Source organism: Myotis lucifugus, unplaced genomic scaffold (assembly GCF_000147115.1).
Source record: "Myotis lucifugus unplaced genomic scaffold, Myoluc2.0 scaffold_10, whole genome shotgun sequence".
NCBI lineage: Eukaryota > Metazoa > Chordata > Mammalia > Chiroptera > Vespertilionidae > Myotis > Myotis lucifugus.
The window spans coordinates 3,296,582-3,316,050 of record NW_005871058.1 but is presented as its reverse complement, the minus strand read 5'-3'; the positions used below and the strand labels follow the sequence as shown (position 1 = coordinate 3,316,050).

General features: G+C 37.9%; 1 protein-coding gene across 5 annotated transcripts in view; it reads right to left on the bottom strand.

Moving 5' to 3' along the window:
• Positions 1-19,469, bottom strand: part of ANKS1B (ankyrin repeat and sterile alpha motif domain containing 1B) — a 787,939-nt gene that overhangs the window by 651,234 nt on the left and 117,236 nt on the right. For all 5 annotated transcript variants that reach the window (XM_014451548.2, XM_006084103.3, XM_023749887.1 and 2 more), the window contains exons 6-8: positions 17,686-17,787; positions 14,114-14,227; positions 12,980-13,146 (exon numbers count right to left, since the gene is read on the bottom strand). In XM_014451548.2, coding sequence (XP_014307034.1) covers positions 12,980-13,146; positions 14,114-14,227; positions 17,686-17,787 — 383 coding nt within the window. The remainder of the gene's footprint in view (positions 1-12,979; positions 13,147-14,113; positions 14,228-17,685; positions 17,788-19,469) is intronic.

Below are 19,469 nucleotides of genomic sequence, written 5' to 3'. Positions count from 1 at the left end.
GGCTCTTTGGCCCCTTCAGTGTGGCTCTTCCACAAAATACCGACTTCTGCACATGGGCCCCGCACGTGCGTGCCTGCATGTGGTATTTTGTGGAAGAGCCACACTCAAGGGGCCAAAGAGCCACATGTGGCTCGCGAGCCGCAGTTTGCCGACCACTGACCTAGGGAGTTTATTAGTCTGGTTCCGTAGAAGAAGGTGAGGCTTTTTAGGCACTCTATTTTTTAGATGAGAATATAAAGATCAGAGTAGTATTTATCTAAGGAGAACTGGGATCCAAACAAGTCTGTTTGACTTTAAAATTCCTGTTCTCTACAATGCCACTCTGAGTTACAACTACTGTATATGTTTTGAAAAAATTAGTATAATTCTTTAATGGGGGAGTCTCAGTAAGTTGGTAAGGATGGTAATAGTGACTATGATAATAAAGATACATTAAATATTTAGAAAAGAGGCTCAAAGCTAGGAAAGAGTAGGATTATAGGGCAAAAAAAAATGTTCTTCAAGGCTGGAATAGATTTATTTCTGCAACATAGAATGGATGATTATAGTAAAAAATATATCATGGCAATGTTTGTCTCATGTATTTTGGGGCAAGCTATTTCCACTTTACTGGTTCATTATCTTTTTCCATTGCAGAGCTTTTCATTCCCCATCAAATTCATATTCTTGGCTACCTCATTCTTTCTCCAAATTAAGACTTTTTTCCTCATTATTAATTATTTGATAGCAGAGACTGACAGATAGCAACTAAATGGAACTGTTGTGAAACTGTAAGCCACCAAAATATTTGAGCTTTAAAAAGCATAGATGGTTGAAATAAAAATTCTGGCAAAGGAAAATGAAAATAAAACCAGAAATAATTACCTGGCCAGTGTTCTCAATGGTTGAGCATCAATCTATGGAACCAGGTCACAGTTTGACTCCTGATCAGGGCACATGCCAGGGTTATGGGCTCAATCCCTATTGGAGGGCGTGTAGGAGGCAGCCAATCAATGATTCTCTCAGCATTGATATTTCTCTCTCTCTCTCTCTTTCTCTCTCTCTCTCTCTCTCTCTCTCTCTCTCTCTCTCTCTCTCCCTCTCTCTCCCACTCTTAAATCAATAAAAATAGATTTAAAAAAATACAACAGAAAAATTTTAAAAATCTAAGCCTGAAACTGAATCAGGCTACAAAGTACCTTTTTCATCTACTGTTATGGACTTTGTATCACAGAGAACCCTAATTCTTCAGCTGTTAGAGGTTAAATGAATTCCAATATTCAGTAGTCAGGTCCCAAATGATCTCGTGATGAAATGTGTTAGAAGCATGAGCGATTTCAGTAATTTTTTCTGGGTTACCATTAGAATCAATTTGCTCTTCAAGGTGAAAAACATTTCCCTGAATTCAGAGATAAGTGATTATTGCCACTGACATGCTCCTCTAAGCTCAGGCTCTAGACTGATTCCCTTTGGCATTAGGCAGCAAAATGGGATTCTTTTGTAAGAGCAGGATGCCCAAGGCCTTTACTCCAAAAGAGAATCAAGAATTCTCAAATGTGTACCTTGAAACAGAATTACAAATGAGATGCTTTATGGCAAATGAACAAGGTAAATGTAGCATGCAGCTGAGTGTGGTCAAAATTTAACTTCATCATTATCTGGAAAGTGAGGTTAGAAGAACATTGAATTATTATTAAAACTAAAAAAAATTAAAATTAACTCCTGCCAAGCCAGTGTTGCTCAGTGGTTGAGGGTCAACCAATGAGGTCACGGTTCGATTCCTGGTCAGGGCACAAGCCTGGAATGTGGGCTCGATCCCCAGTAGGGGGCGTGCAGGAGGCAGCCAATCAATGACACTCTTCATTAATGTTTTTGTCTCTATCTCCCTCTCCCTTCCTCTCTGAAATCAATAAAAACGTATTTATTGAGCTTTAAAAAGCATAGATGGTTGAAATAAACATTCTGGCAAAGGAAAGTGAAAATAAAACCAGAAATAATTGCCTGGCCAGTGTTCTCAATGGTTGAGCATCAATCTATGGAACCAGGTCACAGTTCGATTCCTGATCAGGGCACATGCCAGGGTTATGGGCTCAATCCCTATTGGAGGGCGTGCAGGAGGCAGCCAATCAAATGTAGCATGCAGCTGAGTGTTGTCAAAATTTAACTTCATTATCTGGAAAGTGAGGTTAGAAGAACATTGAATTATTATTAAAATTTTTAAAAAAAACACATTAAAATTAGCTCCTGCCAAGCTGGTGTGGTTCAGTGGTTTAGAGTCAACCTATGAGGTCACCGTTGACTAATTTTTTTAAAATTACCTCCTAAGCGTAAAGTATAACTTGTCAGGGACATCATAATAGTTGAGCTCTTCTGTTAGGAAGATTAAATTCAAGTCAGAAATTTTAGAGAGATCAGAGAGAATGAAAATATCAAAACAAAAACTGGCTGATGTCATATCTGCAAACTAGATAAAATAATAACTTCCCAAACTTCAAAAAAAATTCAAATACTTAAAAGTTTAAACACTTTTCTCATAATATTAAGAGGCATTTTAGTGTGAAACACAGTTTAAGAACATGCAAACAATAATACTGTACATCAGCTGGACACATCATCATCAGCAAGAATCACTAATAATCGGGGGAAACCAAGGTGCTGGCTTAAGCCCATTTCTTATGATTAACTGAAAAAAAAAAAAAACAACAACCTGGTTCAAAATAGCCAATCTCAACTTGTACAGAAAGAAAATGGATACATTTTTAAAATATTTATCACAAAATATTGAAGAATTTGAAAATTATTAATGTGAGACATATGTTCCTATATTCTCATAGTAGATTTCCATTATATATGTTATCAGGAATCAAACATAGTGTTTGTAATATAAGATTTCCTTGGTATTACTGAAAGAACTGTATTGCTACCTAAGAAAGATATAACTTGACCTGTTCTTCTGAGATTAGAATGACTCCATTTTAGAACTCTTCCCTTAGGTCTGCATCTAAATTCAGGTACCAAACAGACTTTTTGATGTCCATGGCCTAGCATACCTATTCAACAAATGTTTATTAAGCCTGCGAGTGAGGAACTATGCTAAGGATAAACACACACAGAGATCAATATATCCCCTGACATCAAGGAGCTTACCATAAAACCAAAAACAAAAATTCATGCATAAATAATTCAGAACAGACTATGAAAATATGCAATGATTTTTATTTTTTTTAAGTATATTTTATTGATTTTTTACAGAGAGGAAGGGAGAGGGATAGAGAGTTAGAAACATCAATGAGAGAGCAACATTGATCAGCTGCCTCCTGCACACTCCCCACTGGGGATGTGCCCGCAACCAAGGTACATGCCCTTGACCGGAATCGAACCTGGGACCCTTGAGTCCGCAAGCCGACACTCTATCCACTGAGCCAAACCGGTTAGGGCGCAATGATTTTTAAATGAAATGTAATATTTGATCCCAATCGTTGGGTCTAAATAGGAAGATCAACCTGGCCGGTGTGGCTTAGTGGCTGAGTATAAACCTAGAACCAAAAGGTCACAGTTTGATTCCCAGTCAGGGCACATGCCCAAGTTGCTGGCTCAATCCCCAGTAGGGGGGGGTACAGGAAGCAGCCAATCAATGATTCTCTCTCATCATTGATGTTTCTATCTCTCCCTCTTCCTTCCTCTCTAAAATCAATAAAAAATATTTTTTAAAAAAATATATTTATACAGGAGGATCAAAAAGGGTTTTGTAAAGAATGGTTTTCAATAGTAGAGACAATAGGGAAAAGAATTATATATAGATTAAGCTCTGTGAACCATTGCAGGACATTTGGTCCTGTCTACAATGTCCACAGAGACATCTGGTCTGTGACAAAAGGTCCTTGATATTTAATCCTGTCCAAAACGTCCACACTCAGAAGACCTTTCTGCATGAACAACTCCCCCTATTAAATCTCTCCCATCTTATATTTATGCCACTGAATTTTTAGGAATCCAAGTACAGGATTTTGTTCTAACTCCCACTGAGTTCTGTGTTTTTACTTTGAGCCAAGAATCTCAGTTTATTGAGATATTTTTCATATAAGTTGTTATTTGCCATGTTTGCAATTCCTCCCTAACATCCGACAAACCTGACTAGAATATATGATTGTCTTTTACAAAGTAAAATATTTACTAAAACCAATCCAAGAACAGAGTATTTAGCATTTCACTTAAGAAATCCCTTCCATGTAGACACTGAGTGATTATTGAAAGTCCTCCTGTGTAACTTCCAATCTCATACTCTTAACTGCTAGACTAAATTCTTCCCTAAGAAAGATGGTTGATTCTCCATGCTTGATGAGAAAAACCTGTCCTTGGACTCTGTAATTCATCAACAAATAATTAAACGTGTGTTTCCATGAAAATGGTGTGATTACAGCAATGGTTTATGTGCACCTTTACATGCAGTGTTTGTCTTTTTATGCATTTATTCATTCAATGAATTTCCATGAGAGACCCTACACGCAAGGCACTGTGTAGGCAGATGTGATTACAGAGATCAATCAAATAAAGATTCTACCATCAAGGAGTCTATAAGAAGTAATATAAAAATGTATATAACTACAAGGGAAAGCAGAACAAAGAGATGTGTCATGAAAGTAAAATCAATTGTATTATAAGTTCAGAAGAATGACTTTTTATCTCAAGGATCCTCCTAGAGTCACTACAGATACAAAAATTTTTTTCTCAGGTGAGAGAAGGGATAAGAATTTTACCATTCAGATTCTGGATTTTTCCTTGCATGTACATATATAGGGTTAAAGGTATTTGTTTTAAAATATTAATATAGGTCATCAGAATCTACACATTCTCTAAATTGTGGAAAAATCTGTCAGGACAATCCAAAACTGGGCTTAGTACACTGCAGCCTTGAGTCACCACTTCCAAAAAATGTGTGCAACTAAGTAAGACATGAATTATTGAAGTTAGAATATTCTCTGAACACTATCTTCCCAATAAGACAATAGTTACCATGGCTTAAGACTTGGCTCCACTATAAACACACACAACAACAACAACAACAACAACAGCAACAACAACTCATATCCTAAAGAATCAGTTATAATCCTGTAAGAACTTTCTGCTTATGTTACAGAAAATCCATTTCCCAAGTGTTCTGAATCTTATGGGAATTGGATGGGAAAGCTATTGCAGTCTCTCACAATTCTGAAATTGATGCACTCTTGATTTTAAGCTCTAGAAATTGTGTTGAATGGGTTTGAAAGTAAACTTTGTTTCAGAAACACCATTTGAATTTTAGACATTTGATTCTACTGACCTTTAAGACTTGAATTCTGGTACCAAATTGAGTATATTTTCCTATAGAGACTCCCCACTCCCCGCCCCCCAACTCCCAAGAGTATTCTCAAGCAGTTTATCGAAGCTTGGTATAAAAACTGAGACACTGAATCTTGAAATCTTGAAATATTCAAGTAAAAGACCTCACACTTCTGAAAGTTTACATGTAATTTAAGATTTTTGCATTGAAAAAGGAAGTGAAATAACAGAAAAGAGGTGTACTGGCTGAATAAAATTGCACAAAACCTGCAATTGCACAACCACTTTCAAACAACAAGTCTTAGATGCTGCTTGTTTCTAGGTTTTTTCTCCCTCAGGAGAAAAAATATATAATGCATTTCATCCCTGAAGCTTCCTGTTTATTTCTTAGAGACATAGACTAATGAGACAATAATGCTTTTTCTATTTTAAATATTTTTTTTAATTTACCTTTATTGTATTACAGATGTCCCCTTTGTGTTTTTTTTTCCCCATTGATCCCCTCCACCCAGCACCTACCCCTCCCAGGCCTTCACCACACTATTGTTTCTATTTTAAATTTTTAAAATATGTTTTCCTGAAGCCTAGATTCTGATACCTGTTCTAATGATCTTTATGTTATCATCAAATTTCTCTATATCATGGTGTGTTCACATTTAAGAGTTGTGCACAGCATTTATACACATAGAGGGGAAAACTGAATATATGAGTTAGGAAAATAAGTGAAGAGAACATAAATTTTTTCAGATTGTTTTATATTCTTTCCAAAACCTAAATTTCATATGTTGGAAAAAAAAGTGAAGATATTTATATTTCTTCAAAATTTACATTCTAGATTATATAATGTCTTAATTCAATTTAGAAAATGGCTCCACATGCATATTATAAAAGCTTTTAAAAGAGACTAACTTTTGAATTAAAATTTATGCAAGAGAAAATGTAATTATAACTTGAGCTGGTTTTCATATTAAATGCAAAATTTTTAATCGAATACATTCAACCACAATAAGAATTTAATTTTTAATTCACTTATATTAGTAAAATTGTTCAAACTACCACCTTAAGGCTAATTTTATATTTTAATAAAACCAAAAACCTCCAATTCAAAAATAAAGTTCTTACATAAGATGACTGATTTTGTATTTTAAATTACTGAATTAGAGTGCCCTCTATTGGAAGAAAAAGGCAATAAAAGCTAAACTGAACTAAGAATAGTTAAAATAGCCGCAAAATTCAAGCCACATCATTAATATATAATATATTTATTAATAATATGAATGCTACATGCCGAAACCGGTTTGGCTCAGTGGATAGAGCGTCGGCCTGTGGACCGGAGGGTCCCGGGTTCGATTCCGGTCAAGGGCATGTGCCTTGGTTGCGGGCATATCCCCAGTAGGAGATGTGCAGGAGGCAGCTGATCGATGTTTCTCTCTCATCGATGTTTCTAACTCTCTATCTCTCTCCCTTCCTCTCTGTGAAAAATCAATAAAATATATTTTTAAAAAAATAATAATAATAATAATATGAATGCTACACAACACATTTCCTTACATTTTAATTCCTTCTAAGTTACTTTTGGATTTGTCATATTACAATGAAAAGTGGTATGTTTCATATCATCTAAAATTAAATTTTAACTAAACCTAAATGCCTGTCCTTCAGCCAGTAATGTGAATAATAAACCAACAAAAATGTCCACATTTAACATTCTGATATAATAGAAATAATTCTAATTTAGGACTATGACTGAACGATAGTTGGAATTTGCTTGATGAGAACTTTAAAACGTGCCTAACTCAAGAGATTTTTAGAGCTCTTACCCTGGGGAGTAGAAATAGGCCAGATTCTAGATCTATACAATTTATTCCACCTCTGAGAGTCTATAATTGTGTGCTGTTATCAAGACCTCAGCTCAAACTCAGCACCTAAGGCCTGAATTACCTCAACAGGGACCTGGCAGATTTGGAGTCCTCTAGACCAACAGTGTGCATGTTAGAAGAAGCTCTTTAAAAGAACAATGCTTAGAGCCACCCAAAACATTCTGCTTTAGTTGGTCTGACATGGTATATGAGGACCTCCATATTTCTTGAAGCCTCATCGGATAAGTCTACTGCATAACCACTGCTGAGACTCACTGAGCTTCTCCCCAGAACATCTGACATTCAGTTACCACTTTCATCTTCCCCAAATCTCATATTCAGCAGAGAACTCTCCTTTTCAAGTGTTTATTCTCCTCAGCATCAATATTAAACTTCTGACTAGCTTTCCAAATATAATTATCGGCCCCTAGCAAAATGTTGTCTGGTAAGGGGTATGGCTACAGCCCAGACTGTCTGTGTTCAAATCCTGGCTCTGGTACTTACCATGTCTGCTTGGGAAAATCATAAAAGCTCTCTGTGCCTCTGTTTTCTCATCTGTGAAATGGGAGAAATAAGTCTACCTATCTCATAGGATTATTGTGAGGATCAAACAAGTTAATATAAATAAAGTGCTCCCTAAGTGTAAGGTATTCATATAACTCATGCAAATTTGTTTCCCATTACTTTCTCAAATCAACTCTCATGGTAAACTACTCTCCTTAAATTAGAGGCTACGTCTCACCTCTGTACCGTCTCTGCAGGCTGGAATCCTCTCCCATTTATTCATTCATTCTAATACAAGTACAAGGCACATCTCCTCTTCCACCAGGACCCAGTTTAGTTTCTCCCTACCTCCATGAAGTCTTCAATGAATGCCACTGAATTGTCACTAATCTCTTCCTTCTTAAAAAAAAATCCTTTGGCCACAGTATAGTTTATTATGAGAAATATAAGACATTGGCTCTGAGTTTGAATCCTGAATCTGCCACTTGCTGAGTCATTTCCCAAGTCTATAACTCACTTATTAGGACTACTATGAGGATCAAAGTGACTTAAATCACAGAAAGCATTAGAATAGCAAACAGCAAGCATCTAATAAATGTAGCTCTTATATAGCTGTTGTTTTATTGGTATATGTTAGCATTGCCTACACACTGTGACTAAAGACTCCTTGGAAAAAGTATTTTTAATTCCTTGAAGTCAGGCACTGTCTCTCATTATTGCTATTATAAATCCTATTAGAGGCCTGGCGTATGAAATTCATGCATGGGTAGGGTCCCTAGGCCTGGCCAGCGATCAGGGCTGATCTGTGGGGCGACCAGCGGGGTGATCGGGGCTCCTGCTCACACCCGTCTTGGCTGGCCTGGCACCGCCTGCTCTCTGGCCCTGACCCCCGCCACCACTGCCAGTTGCCTCTCTCTGCAGGGCGACTGGCAGGGCTGGCCTGGTGCCACTAGCCCCGCCCCTGCCACAGCCACCAGTTGGGGCCTGCAGGCTAGGGGCAGCTCCTATGTTGAGCGTCTGCCTCCTGGTGGTCAGTGCACGTCATAGTGACCAGTCGTTCGGCCTTTTGGTCTATTTGCATATTAGGCTTTTATTATATAAGATAGCTCACAATGTGGAGATGACCTATAGGTGATCTTGGTTAAATTGATGCATAATTTGAGAGTATAATTCATAACAAAACTCTGAAAAAAAACATTTTTGATGAATGGAAACAAATATTAAACAAAACAGGGAATGAACCCAAACAAAACACAGGCTGCAGACAAGGGTAAAAATAATTTGATTACATTTTCAACATTCAATAACAAGTTCTATCACATTTATCTTCTGAAAGGCCACTTCCATTGATGTCTTACCTGCCCAAAATCCTTTAGATTTTTCCTCATTCCCTACGAAATAAATGTCAAAATTCTCAGCATGACATTCAAAATCATCCATGGCCTGACCTCTACCTATCCTTCTATACCTACCCCCTTTTCCCCCCATCTCCTCTCTTTATAAACTCTACTAGTGGCCCGGTGCACAAAAATTTGTGCACTCGGGGGGGCGGGGGGGAGTGTCCCTCAGCCCGGCCTGCACCCTCTCTAATCTGGGACCCCTGGAAGGATGTCCTACTGCTGGTTTACAGGGATCAGGCCTAAACTGGCAGTCGGACATCCCTCTCACAATCTGGGACTGCTGGCTCCTAACCACTCACCTGCCTGCCTGCCTGATTGCCCCTAACCACTCTGCCTGCCAGCCTGCTTGCCCCCAACTTCCCCCCGCCACCAGCCTACTCGCCCCCAAATGCCCCCCCGCCAGCCTGATCACCCCCAACTGCCCCACGTACCAGTGTGCTCACCCCAACTACCCCCACTGCTGGCCTGCTTGCCCCTAACTGCCCCCCCCCTGCTGGCCTGCTTGCCCCCAACTGCCCCCCTGCTGGCCTGCTCACTCCAAGTGGCTCCATCTTCTATTCCATTTGTGTCCTTTCCACCCCTAAGTTAATGCCGTGTCCTTAATATGTGGTTATGAGATGTCTCTGTGACTGAGCTGGGAAACCTTTCACGTTTCTCTTTCCTTTCCTTTCATCTCAGGATAACTGAGCTCTGCGGTTTGTGTGGGACCAAAGGCCCTGGGAATACAATGCTGAGCCCTCTGAACTCATTTTATTCTTTATTGTATTATTTGATTCCTGGGGCTGAATGAAACATGAAAACAGAAGAAAATATACCCTTAGATATAGAATCTGAGTCATTACCCAGAGATTTCTGCGGGAGTTAACACTGAGGCATGAGACACATGTTTATTGGTCAGTTTCCTCAACTATGGAACGAAGGTTGATCCTGCCCCTCGGATCCTTTGGAGGTTGGATATGATGCATCCAGAGGGATTAACTGGCAGCTCTGAGAATAAGATCAGAAGTCAATAGACACTTGTTTCCTTTACCCAGACAGAGTTAGAAAAACACAACTCCTTTTATCATATCAGCAGCAAGGGCCATGCCTGTGGGAGGAGGAGCAGGGAACCAGGGCTTCCCCCTTGCTCCTTCCCCGCCCTCCCTCCCTCCATCCCTGCACTGGTCCAGCTGCTATGCTATGGTGGAACCCCTCAACTCAGGCTCTGGCCCCGCTCATGTCACAGAGAGGAGCATGTGCAGTTTCTTGCAGACACAGAAGCAGCTGTGGAGTAGGGAGGTGGTGGTTTTTCCCCTGAGCAGGTGCTGAAGTCCTTGTTGAACTCTCCACTCCAGAGCCTGCGAGTCCGAGTTCTGGGAGGCTGCGCAGTGGAGGCGCCACATTCCTTTCAGTAGAAACTGAAGATTGATAGGAGTCTGCCGGCTGAGGGGAAGGACCAGGAGGTCTGCCTTGTGCCCATTCCCAATCCACAGTCCCGCTTTGCTGGTCGAGCCTCCTGAGACCCCCTCCCCCCCGCAGATGGCCAGGGCGCACACGGGGCGGGCTGCACAGGGGGCAGGGCCCCCGCCATCGCCTCATTCCGTCTGAGCCCCACACTGATGGCTGGGGCTGCACACGGGAAGGGCCGCACACAGGGCGGGGGCCCCCTGCCATGCCGTGTTCCGTCTGAGCCCCGCGCTGATGATGGCCTGGCCACACATGGGGCGGCCGCACAGGGGGCGGGGCCCCCTGCCATCGCCTCCTTCCCTCTGAGCCCCAGGGCCGCCTTTGCCCTGCCACCCGGCTCTTAGCTGCCACTGGGTTTCCGATCACTGTCAGGCGGCTTCTTCCAACATTCCCCTTTCACCTCCCAGCATTGCGCCTACGTATGCAAATTAACCACCATCTCTGTTAGCGGTTAACCGCCATCTTTCTTGGCAGTTAATTTGCATATCGTCCTGATTAGCCAATGGGAAGTGTAGCGGAGGTACGGTTAATTACCCTTTTTGTCTTTTATTAGATAGGATTATTCCAAATAAACAGAACTCCTTGCTCTTACTCATCTGTTCCTTCTGCTTTTCTGCCTCATGTAAAGTTTAATATTTAAAATGGCAATATTTTTAAGGAACAAAATATAAAGGTTTGTCACAGAAACAAAGAGCAACTGCTTATGTGAAAGTATGAACTTGAATTTGAAGAACTTAATTTCAGTTTATGAGCATTAATTTCTCTCATGCTACTATCACAATACAGTCTTTGGCTTACGGGGGGGGGGGGGGGGGGGGGCACTGGCCATCGTTTCCTCAAATTATGTCACCCAGCAATGCCAGATGCCCCTTCCATCACTATCTGAAAGCTACAAATTTGAATGAACATGGTCTCCAAAGAGAGTGTGCAGACCCCAGGGGGCACAGATTACCCACTGAGTAAAAGAATAAAATTAGAGCTTCTATTGACACTTATTCTTTATCCTCCTCCCTTGAGTTTCTTTTGTAGTACATTACTCATCATTTACATCATATATTCTTAGGATACTAGTAGATATATATATAATTTATAAATAAATGCATTTGGGATGTTTGCTCAAAATCTGTTTGCTACTATGGTACATACAGTAAGAAAAGTTTAAGAAATGAACTGGTCTAGAAAATGAGGGCTTTCCAAAAGTCTGTGGGTTTAAACATAGAGGGTCAGAAACAGCAAATTTATAGAAATCTTTAGGGACAGATATAAAAACCTAAACACCATGGATTGTTTATGCAGAAAAAAAATGTGGTCTCATTTCTAACCAATTTCAAGGAAATATTGAAATGTAATTGCTTTGTAATTTTGAGACAGCATATACCTTTTTACATTTTTAAACAGGGAATTTTCTCCTGCCATTAAGGCTACTATCATAAATATTTCATTAATATAAATTCTTTTCTTTTGGTAAAACCAACAAATATTTACTTCTGTGCATATATAATTAATCATCATCATTCATAAAGACCTTCTATTGGAGCCAACAGTGTGATGTTTTACAAAAGACAGTGCAGAAAACAAACGAACAAAAGCAAAAGCAGGCTATGTGGTAAAACCAGCTGTGCACCTTCCAGACTAAGAGCTGCTACCTAAGAAAGCGTCACAGCTCACATTAACTAACTAAATGAAGTAAATAGTCTCATACCAGTCACGATACTTAGCTATTTATTTTTGTTTTCATAAATCACATGGCATCCCTTTAACACAATCCACTCCATTGACTTTAGAAGAAAATGTTTCTAAAACAAATTAAGTTATAAAAGTAACATCATAATATATTTCCTTTAATACCAGTGCACCCTATAAATCCTTCCTCTATAGGACACAAAATAGATATGCAAATCTTAATTTTAAATTGCTTGATTCTCACAGTTTTTCTTGCTGTTGTGCTAATACAAAAATCCAACTGAGCAAGCATCTGTAACTCATGATTCAGGTTCTAAGCTTGTAGGTTATAGGCAAAGCCCTTGGGATTATAAAAACATGGAGGTCCAACTTCCCACCATGTCTCTCTCCTACAATGATATGCGGAGTGACCATACACACAGGGCTCTGGCTTTCTTCTTCAAGATGGAGTTAGACTCAGTTCACAGACAACATGGGGAAGAAAGACAAAAGGAAACGAGTATCCTCACACCCAATAAAACTAAAAGGACATAATCAAAGAAACTATGAAACTACGAATGTCTAACAGTAAGGAGATCATCACAAACTACAAGTGATTTATCTAGCATCCCTTCCCCTCCCCATGCAGTGAGAATAAAACACCAATGAACATGAGGGAAAAAGTAATAGGTAGCCTGACATTTGACAATGGCCAAGTCAGCAGATAAGATAATGCACAAGCCCATGCCTCTTCGGCACACACTGAACTGGTAAAGACAGACGAATTGGCTTCTTGCCCCCCTTACTTACTACACTCTGGCTTCCATTTTTCCCAAGTTCTTCCTCTGAAATCTTGCTCAAGTTATCTAAGTAGTGGTCTGATATTGTGTGGCACAAGTCTTCAAAAGAATAATCCTTTTCTTGACAGAGTTTTATTTCATCCAAGAGTTTTGATAATTCGCCAGTCACAGTTTCACCTGTTAAGGGGACAGTAAATTTTTTCAAAGTTCCAAGAAAGGCCACTGATAAAACTTAATGTTAGATAATAGAAATAAGACTTGTTATGGTAATAGAACTCAAAATATGGCAAACAAGATCAAGTACTCAGAAACTATTCTGCTAAAAACAAGATACTAAACTATTTATAGTACAAGAATATTAAAAGACAATGAGAAATTCTAATTTTGCCTATAATTAATATTTTTCAAAATGGAAGTAAGTATTGAAGGTTCACATATACATGGTACATAAAATATCTGGAATTATGATTCCTAAAGTTTCATTTATTATAGCATTTAATTTTCTACACTCTTTTATCAGCATTACACTTCACTGACAGAATTCATTCAACAATTCATTAGCAAATTTAAAATTATACTAGGAGCCTACTTCCTAAGTTTAATAAAAATAAATAGAATGTATTAAAACAAGTAATTAATAAATTAGAATTATGATATGTGATATTAAGGGAAGACTCAGAAGAAACAGGTAAATAATATGCAGCATCTGTCAAAACATTGATATTTGTAGGTTGCATGCAAATATTCATTTTTCTAATCATTCTAAGAATGGCGCTTTATACTGATAATTTATTCTGGAAAAAAAATCCAGTAGTTACAATCCAGAGATCAGTATTTTTATTCTGCATTAAAAATGCATTTGAGGAAAAAATAACCTACTATGAAATATTCACTCCATGTAAACTTCATGGCAGCAGGGATTGCTCTCTACCTTGTTCATCCCTGTACCTCAGGACCAAGAGTAGGGCCTGACAAATAGCAGGAGCTCAATAAATGCTGGTTGAATAAACAGATAAAATATGGAGGATTAGGTAGAACTTATTAGACTTGAAATTTTCACAAGGCTTAGCAATTTTGTACAGATAGGACAAATTTGTACCTAAAAGTCCAGTATCATTTCAAGGATTTATAATTAGCTACTCACTTTTGGTCTTTTGGGAAGGAGACTCAAGAGGAGACGAAAGGTGTGTTTCCTGTGTTGTACATTCCTGCACATGTGCTTCAAGGACTGCTGGTCTTCCCATGCCTTCTAAATACTCTGTGTGTAAGTTTTAAAATTACATATTTGAATTCATTTATTTTTAAATCTTTAACTAAACTTTATGCTTTACCTCTGGTGATCATTTTCCATGTCTTTCCTCATATCCTAAATACATCCTAAGTTTTTATAAGAACTTCATAAAGCCAAAAAAAAAAAAACCCAAAGAACTTCACGGTGAGCTATTAACTTAAAGCTTTTAATGAGAACAAAAAAAGATATTTTGGAAGAGACTTATGGAACATTTTTCTGAAAACTAAACTTAACCTATTCTTTCCTTAAAAATAACTTCACCTGTTGAAAACACAATAACATCCGTGGTTTCCTTAAATGTATTCTACCAAAAGATTTAAAACTCGGAAAGATGCTTTGAATAGACTTGATTCCTAAGCAGGAATGTCAAATTCATTTGGATACAACCACCAGTCAAGTCACATAAATGAATGAAGTGGGATAAGTTTCTGATAAAATGGTGTTGTCATCTAGTAAGATAAGCATAATTGTATATTAACTTTATTTCTACAAAGAAATAATGTTCTTTCTCATTATTCTTGGAGCAATGTCCCACACTCAATCTCTCTCTCATTTTTCTAACTTTAATGAAGACGTATTAGTAATAGCAGCTAAAACGAAAATTTTGCTTACTATGTACCCAGCAATGTTCTAAGTATTTAATATAAGTTAACTCAATCCTCACAAAACTACAACTCAGGCACTATTACAATCTCAGTTTTAAAGATGACAACTAGAGGACAAGGACTTTAACTTGGCGACGTTCATACAGCTAATAAGTGGCAGAGCCAAACAGACATAGGACAAGAAAACATCTCACTTTTGAACATAAAGAAAACAGCACCTCAATGTAGGGGAAATGTCCACAAATAGCACCAGTGTCATGAAAGAACAGAGAGCATACAGACCATGAGTAGCTAGAGAGCAGGTACACTACCTAAAGTTAGGCTTCAATGAAGGAAAATGAAAGCCTGCATTTGTTAAAAGCTCTGAAGTTTTAACTAAAATCCTAGATTTTTAAATGTTGAAAGCTAATTCAATTTTTTTAACGGCAACAGTGTGAGCTAAAAATATGTGATCTAAACAAAATGTATCTGCTATCTCCCCCAAGCATGCGGCTCCCAGTTTGTGGTTAGGATTAAATGAATAGATCCCTCCCTATGGGGATCTTTTACTTGCATTTCTTTATTCAGAAGAAACCTTTAAAAAAAATCCAGTTAAGAAAGTTTGTGCTCTCCTGCCAGCCACTTATGTCCTCATATCATCCAAAGAGTTTTTACCTAAGGGCAATTCTACTAGGCACATTCTACTAGGAAAAGAAAGCAACCTATAGGCTTCTATGCTTAAAAGTTTTGACTCATGCAGTAATTATGAAAATTTAATTTCTCCTGGGGACACAAATAGTAATTTTATCTACTATCAATTGGCTTTATTGCTATAACAAACTTTTTCATAAGATTTAAGATGCACCAGTGAGCCCAGCTGGTGTGGCTCAGTGATTGAGTGTCGACCTATGTACCAGGAGGTCACGGTTCAATTCCTAGTCAGGGCATATGCCTGGGTTGTGGGCTCAATCCCCAGTGTGGGATGTGCAGGAGGCAGCCAATCAATGATTCTTTCTCCTCATTAATGTTTCTATCTGTCCCCCTCTCCCTTCCTCTCTGGAAAAAAAAAAAAAGATGCACCAGTGATTTGAAATCCAGGAATATAAAGAATATAGAACGTGTTCACATTCTAAAGTTTTCCAATAATTTTAAAAATTCAAAGGTGCCCCATATACCCTATCACAAATTGGCATACCTAATGAATCATGATCATTTAAAAGAACACTTTATTTAAGTTGAACTAATGCAGCATCTTATAAAAAATGTCTGTAATTCTGCCATGCTCCCTTTTTAGTGTATATTTATTTTGCTTTTTCCAAAAAAAACACTATGCACAAGCCTCAGTTGTGTGTTTTTTTAATCTCAGAGCCAAAAATCCAACATGAAATACAAATCACCTAGAGGGGGAAGACTTATAAAAATGCTGCGTACTACTTTGATGTTTTAGCTTTGATTCGACTTGATTTTAATTTGAATTGATATGAAGAGCCACTCTTGTATTCTCTGATTTATCTCTATATGCACTTGACTTAAAATTAACTTCTTTATTGACAAGGAAATTGTAGGGGCCTGAACTTCCGTGAGAGGTTTTGGAAATTTGGAGAGAAGAGAGTATAATGATCTCCTGTAGAGTATCTATTCTCCTTACCCCTCTTTGGCCCCTGTTGACCCTACATATCTCCTGCTCACTTGGTTGTAATTCACTTATCTCCCTGCAGGACAAAGCTGTTTTCAGCCTCCCAACTGATAATCCAATGAAACCCATCCAGCCTCCTGCCTCAATTACATTTGCAGCCAATCCGTAACAATTATAGGGGCTAATCACCGCTGAATAGTGTCTGAGCTGACTGGAATGGAGAGAACAAACCTCTGGGTTTTTAAGGGAACACGCTACATGCCAGGCCTAACACCAAGCAGAAAGGGAGAGCATTTAAATCTAAATTCTTTTAATATTGTTGTTGTTGTTTTTATTGACTTCAGAGAGAGGAAGGGAGAGGCATAGAAACATCAATGATGAGAGAGAATCATTGATCCCCTGCCTCCTGCACACCCCTCACTGGGGATCTAGCATGTGCCCTCCTGGCTCATGGGTTGACGCTCAACTACCAAGACACACCAGTCAGTCTAAATCTAAATTTTTCATGAAAGTTTTCAATCAAACGGGGACATATGTAATCCTGCAAACAAAGAAGCAGTACCTAAATGGTTGTCAAACCTTCAGTATACCTAATAACTGCAGCTAACTACGAAAGTATTTAAATGGCCTTTATCAAAAACAGAGCTGGCAAGATGGAACTATTGGCACTACTGGATTAGGGAGAAAATAATCTACATACCATTTTACTGTTGTTAACCCGGCACTTATGTACCAACTCTACCGCTCCGAATAGAATATACGAGTTTGAGCAAGTCCCTTAGACTCTCAGAACTTCACAACAATGACATCTGACTTACCCTCACAGATTAAAGAAATAAGACAAAATAACAGAAATCCCTGAACTCTTTAAGGATTACTCAAATGTGATATAATACTTAATTACCATCACTGTATAATCTTATACCTTCCAGCTCATAACTATATATTTAATATCTGTGTTTAAAAGAGACTAATATCAAGTGCATGAAAAAATACCTGAGCTTTTCTTAAAACACTGAGTAGCTTAAAAACCAAAATAAAGCATTACAAAGAATTTTATTTAGTTTAAAAGTCTACTAGAAAAAAAATGCAAAGAAAAAGTTCATTCAAAGGTAAACATTAACTCAAACCCCCAGGGGAAACAAGGATGGTTTTCATTGAATCTTAACTTTAAGGCACACTCATCCATCATCAATACTGTTTACCTTGTAGGAGTGTTGCAATCTGGAGAGATTTCTGAGATGGATGTTCTTTCAGAATGTCTAAGACAGTTCTCCCTAAGCTATCCTTTATATTGGCATCAATTCCTGAAAGAAAAAGAAAACCCCACTAGATATACAACATTGGAGTGACCAGAAGATACTGTTAATATATAACTGCTCTAACTTCAAACATATACACTATAAGCATGTTTAAAAAGTCATTTTTTAATAAAGTTACATATGCACACCTACACATGCAAGATTTTAGTAAAACAGAAGGTAGGCATCAACTACTACCAAATATTGGGAATAATCTTGATAATGAATTAACGCTTAAGAATTTTTTTAGGATTATAGCTATTTTAAGTTGTAAACTAAATGGTACAAGCTGAAAATATTAATTTAGAATGTGAATTCCTAAAGTATAATGGTCATGTGATTTATATAGTCTGTGTGTCATAAAAATATTTTTAAATTATACTAATGTGCCATGTGAGTAATATAAGAACAGTCTTAAAATACTTGAATAGTCACGAAAGTGGAAAGAGTATGATTATTTAGAACTCTTGTCCAAATACCAAAGTCAAATATTTCATACATTACAATCAATGTTAGCAACACTCATCATCTGCATGGTGAGCAAACTTGCTGAAGTGCATAATTAAAAACCGTTGGAATTACTTTAATTCCGAAAATATATATTGCACTAAAGAACTTACTGTAATGTAGCAAATAGCTTCTGCCACCCTTAAAAAGTTTATAAATTTCCAAACATCTAAAGTCAAACAGAGCCACTTTTCAGAATCTGGCCTCAAATGGTAGTTCATCATAGTAAGATTATATATTGTATTTTATTATTTTTTCAGTTGTGTAGGGATGTGTGACTAGCACACATTTAATTGATTGCCTCAACACATTTAATATATCACTGTGTTACATGTCAAGTTCAATATACATGAAATTTTAACTTTGCATAAACACAATCAAAATGCCATAGTCTGCCAATGTTTTACACTTTATTTTTTTTTTTACAGAGGAAAATAAAAGCATGAAATATACCCATAACACAAAAGACTCATCAATTGTTTCCAAGTATGAATTGGTACTCATGCCTTTTGATCCTGAAAAGAAATAATCCCTCCTCTGTACCAATTTTATTTCATTTTGATCACAATATGCCCACGAAGACAAATAAACCTACTTTGTTCCTTCAAAGCATTCCCTCTAAAAGGTCCCCTTTAAATCACTGCGGCTGACAAACAACAGCAGCTCAGTTGATTAAAAAAACCAGAAGGAGAATTTGCCTTAAGGATAGAGAACTCTAATTGCTGTTTACCACAGTTTACAGTATGAAAAGCGAGGGAAATATTCTGTTCTTTAATAAACAAAGCAATTGTCATAAATTCACAGGATCCTTCCTCTTGTGGAAAGCAGAGATTTCCTTTTCCTTTTGGAAGTTGCTCTAGTATATTTTACTGTGACTTAAATGTACATCATTCTAATTTCCAAGAGCTTTTTACTAAAACATCCACCAAGTGAAAGAAGGTACACATTTATATCAATTTTATCTAAACACTGAGGCTCAATTCTGCATGATATGAATATAAAACTGCAATTTGGAGGGAAGATAAGAAGAAAGGGTGATTATGTAAAAAATAAATAAATTGTTTTCTTTTACTCCTGAAATAAAAAATAGTATGTGCTAAGCCCTGACCGGTTTGGCTCAGTGGATGGAGCCTCGGCCTGCGGACTGAGGGGTCCCAGGTTTGATTCCGGTCGGGGGCGTG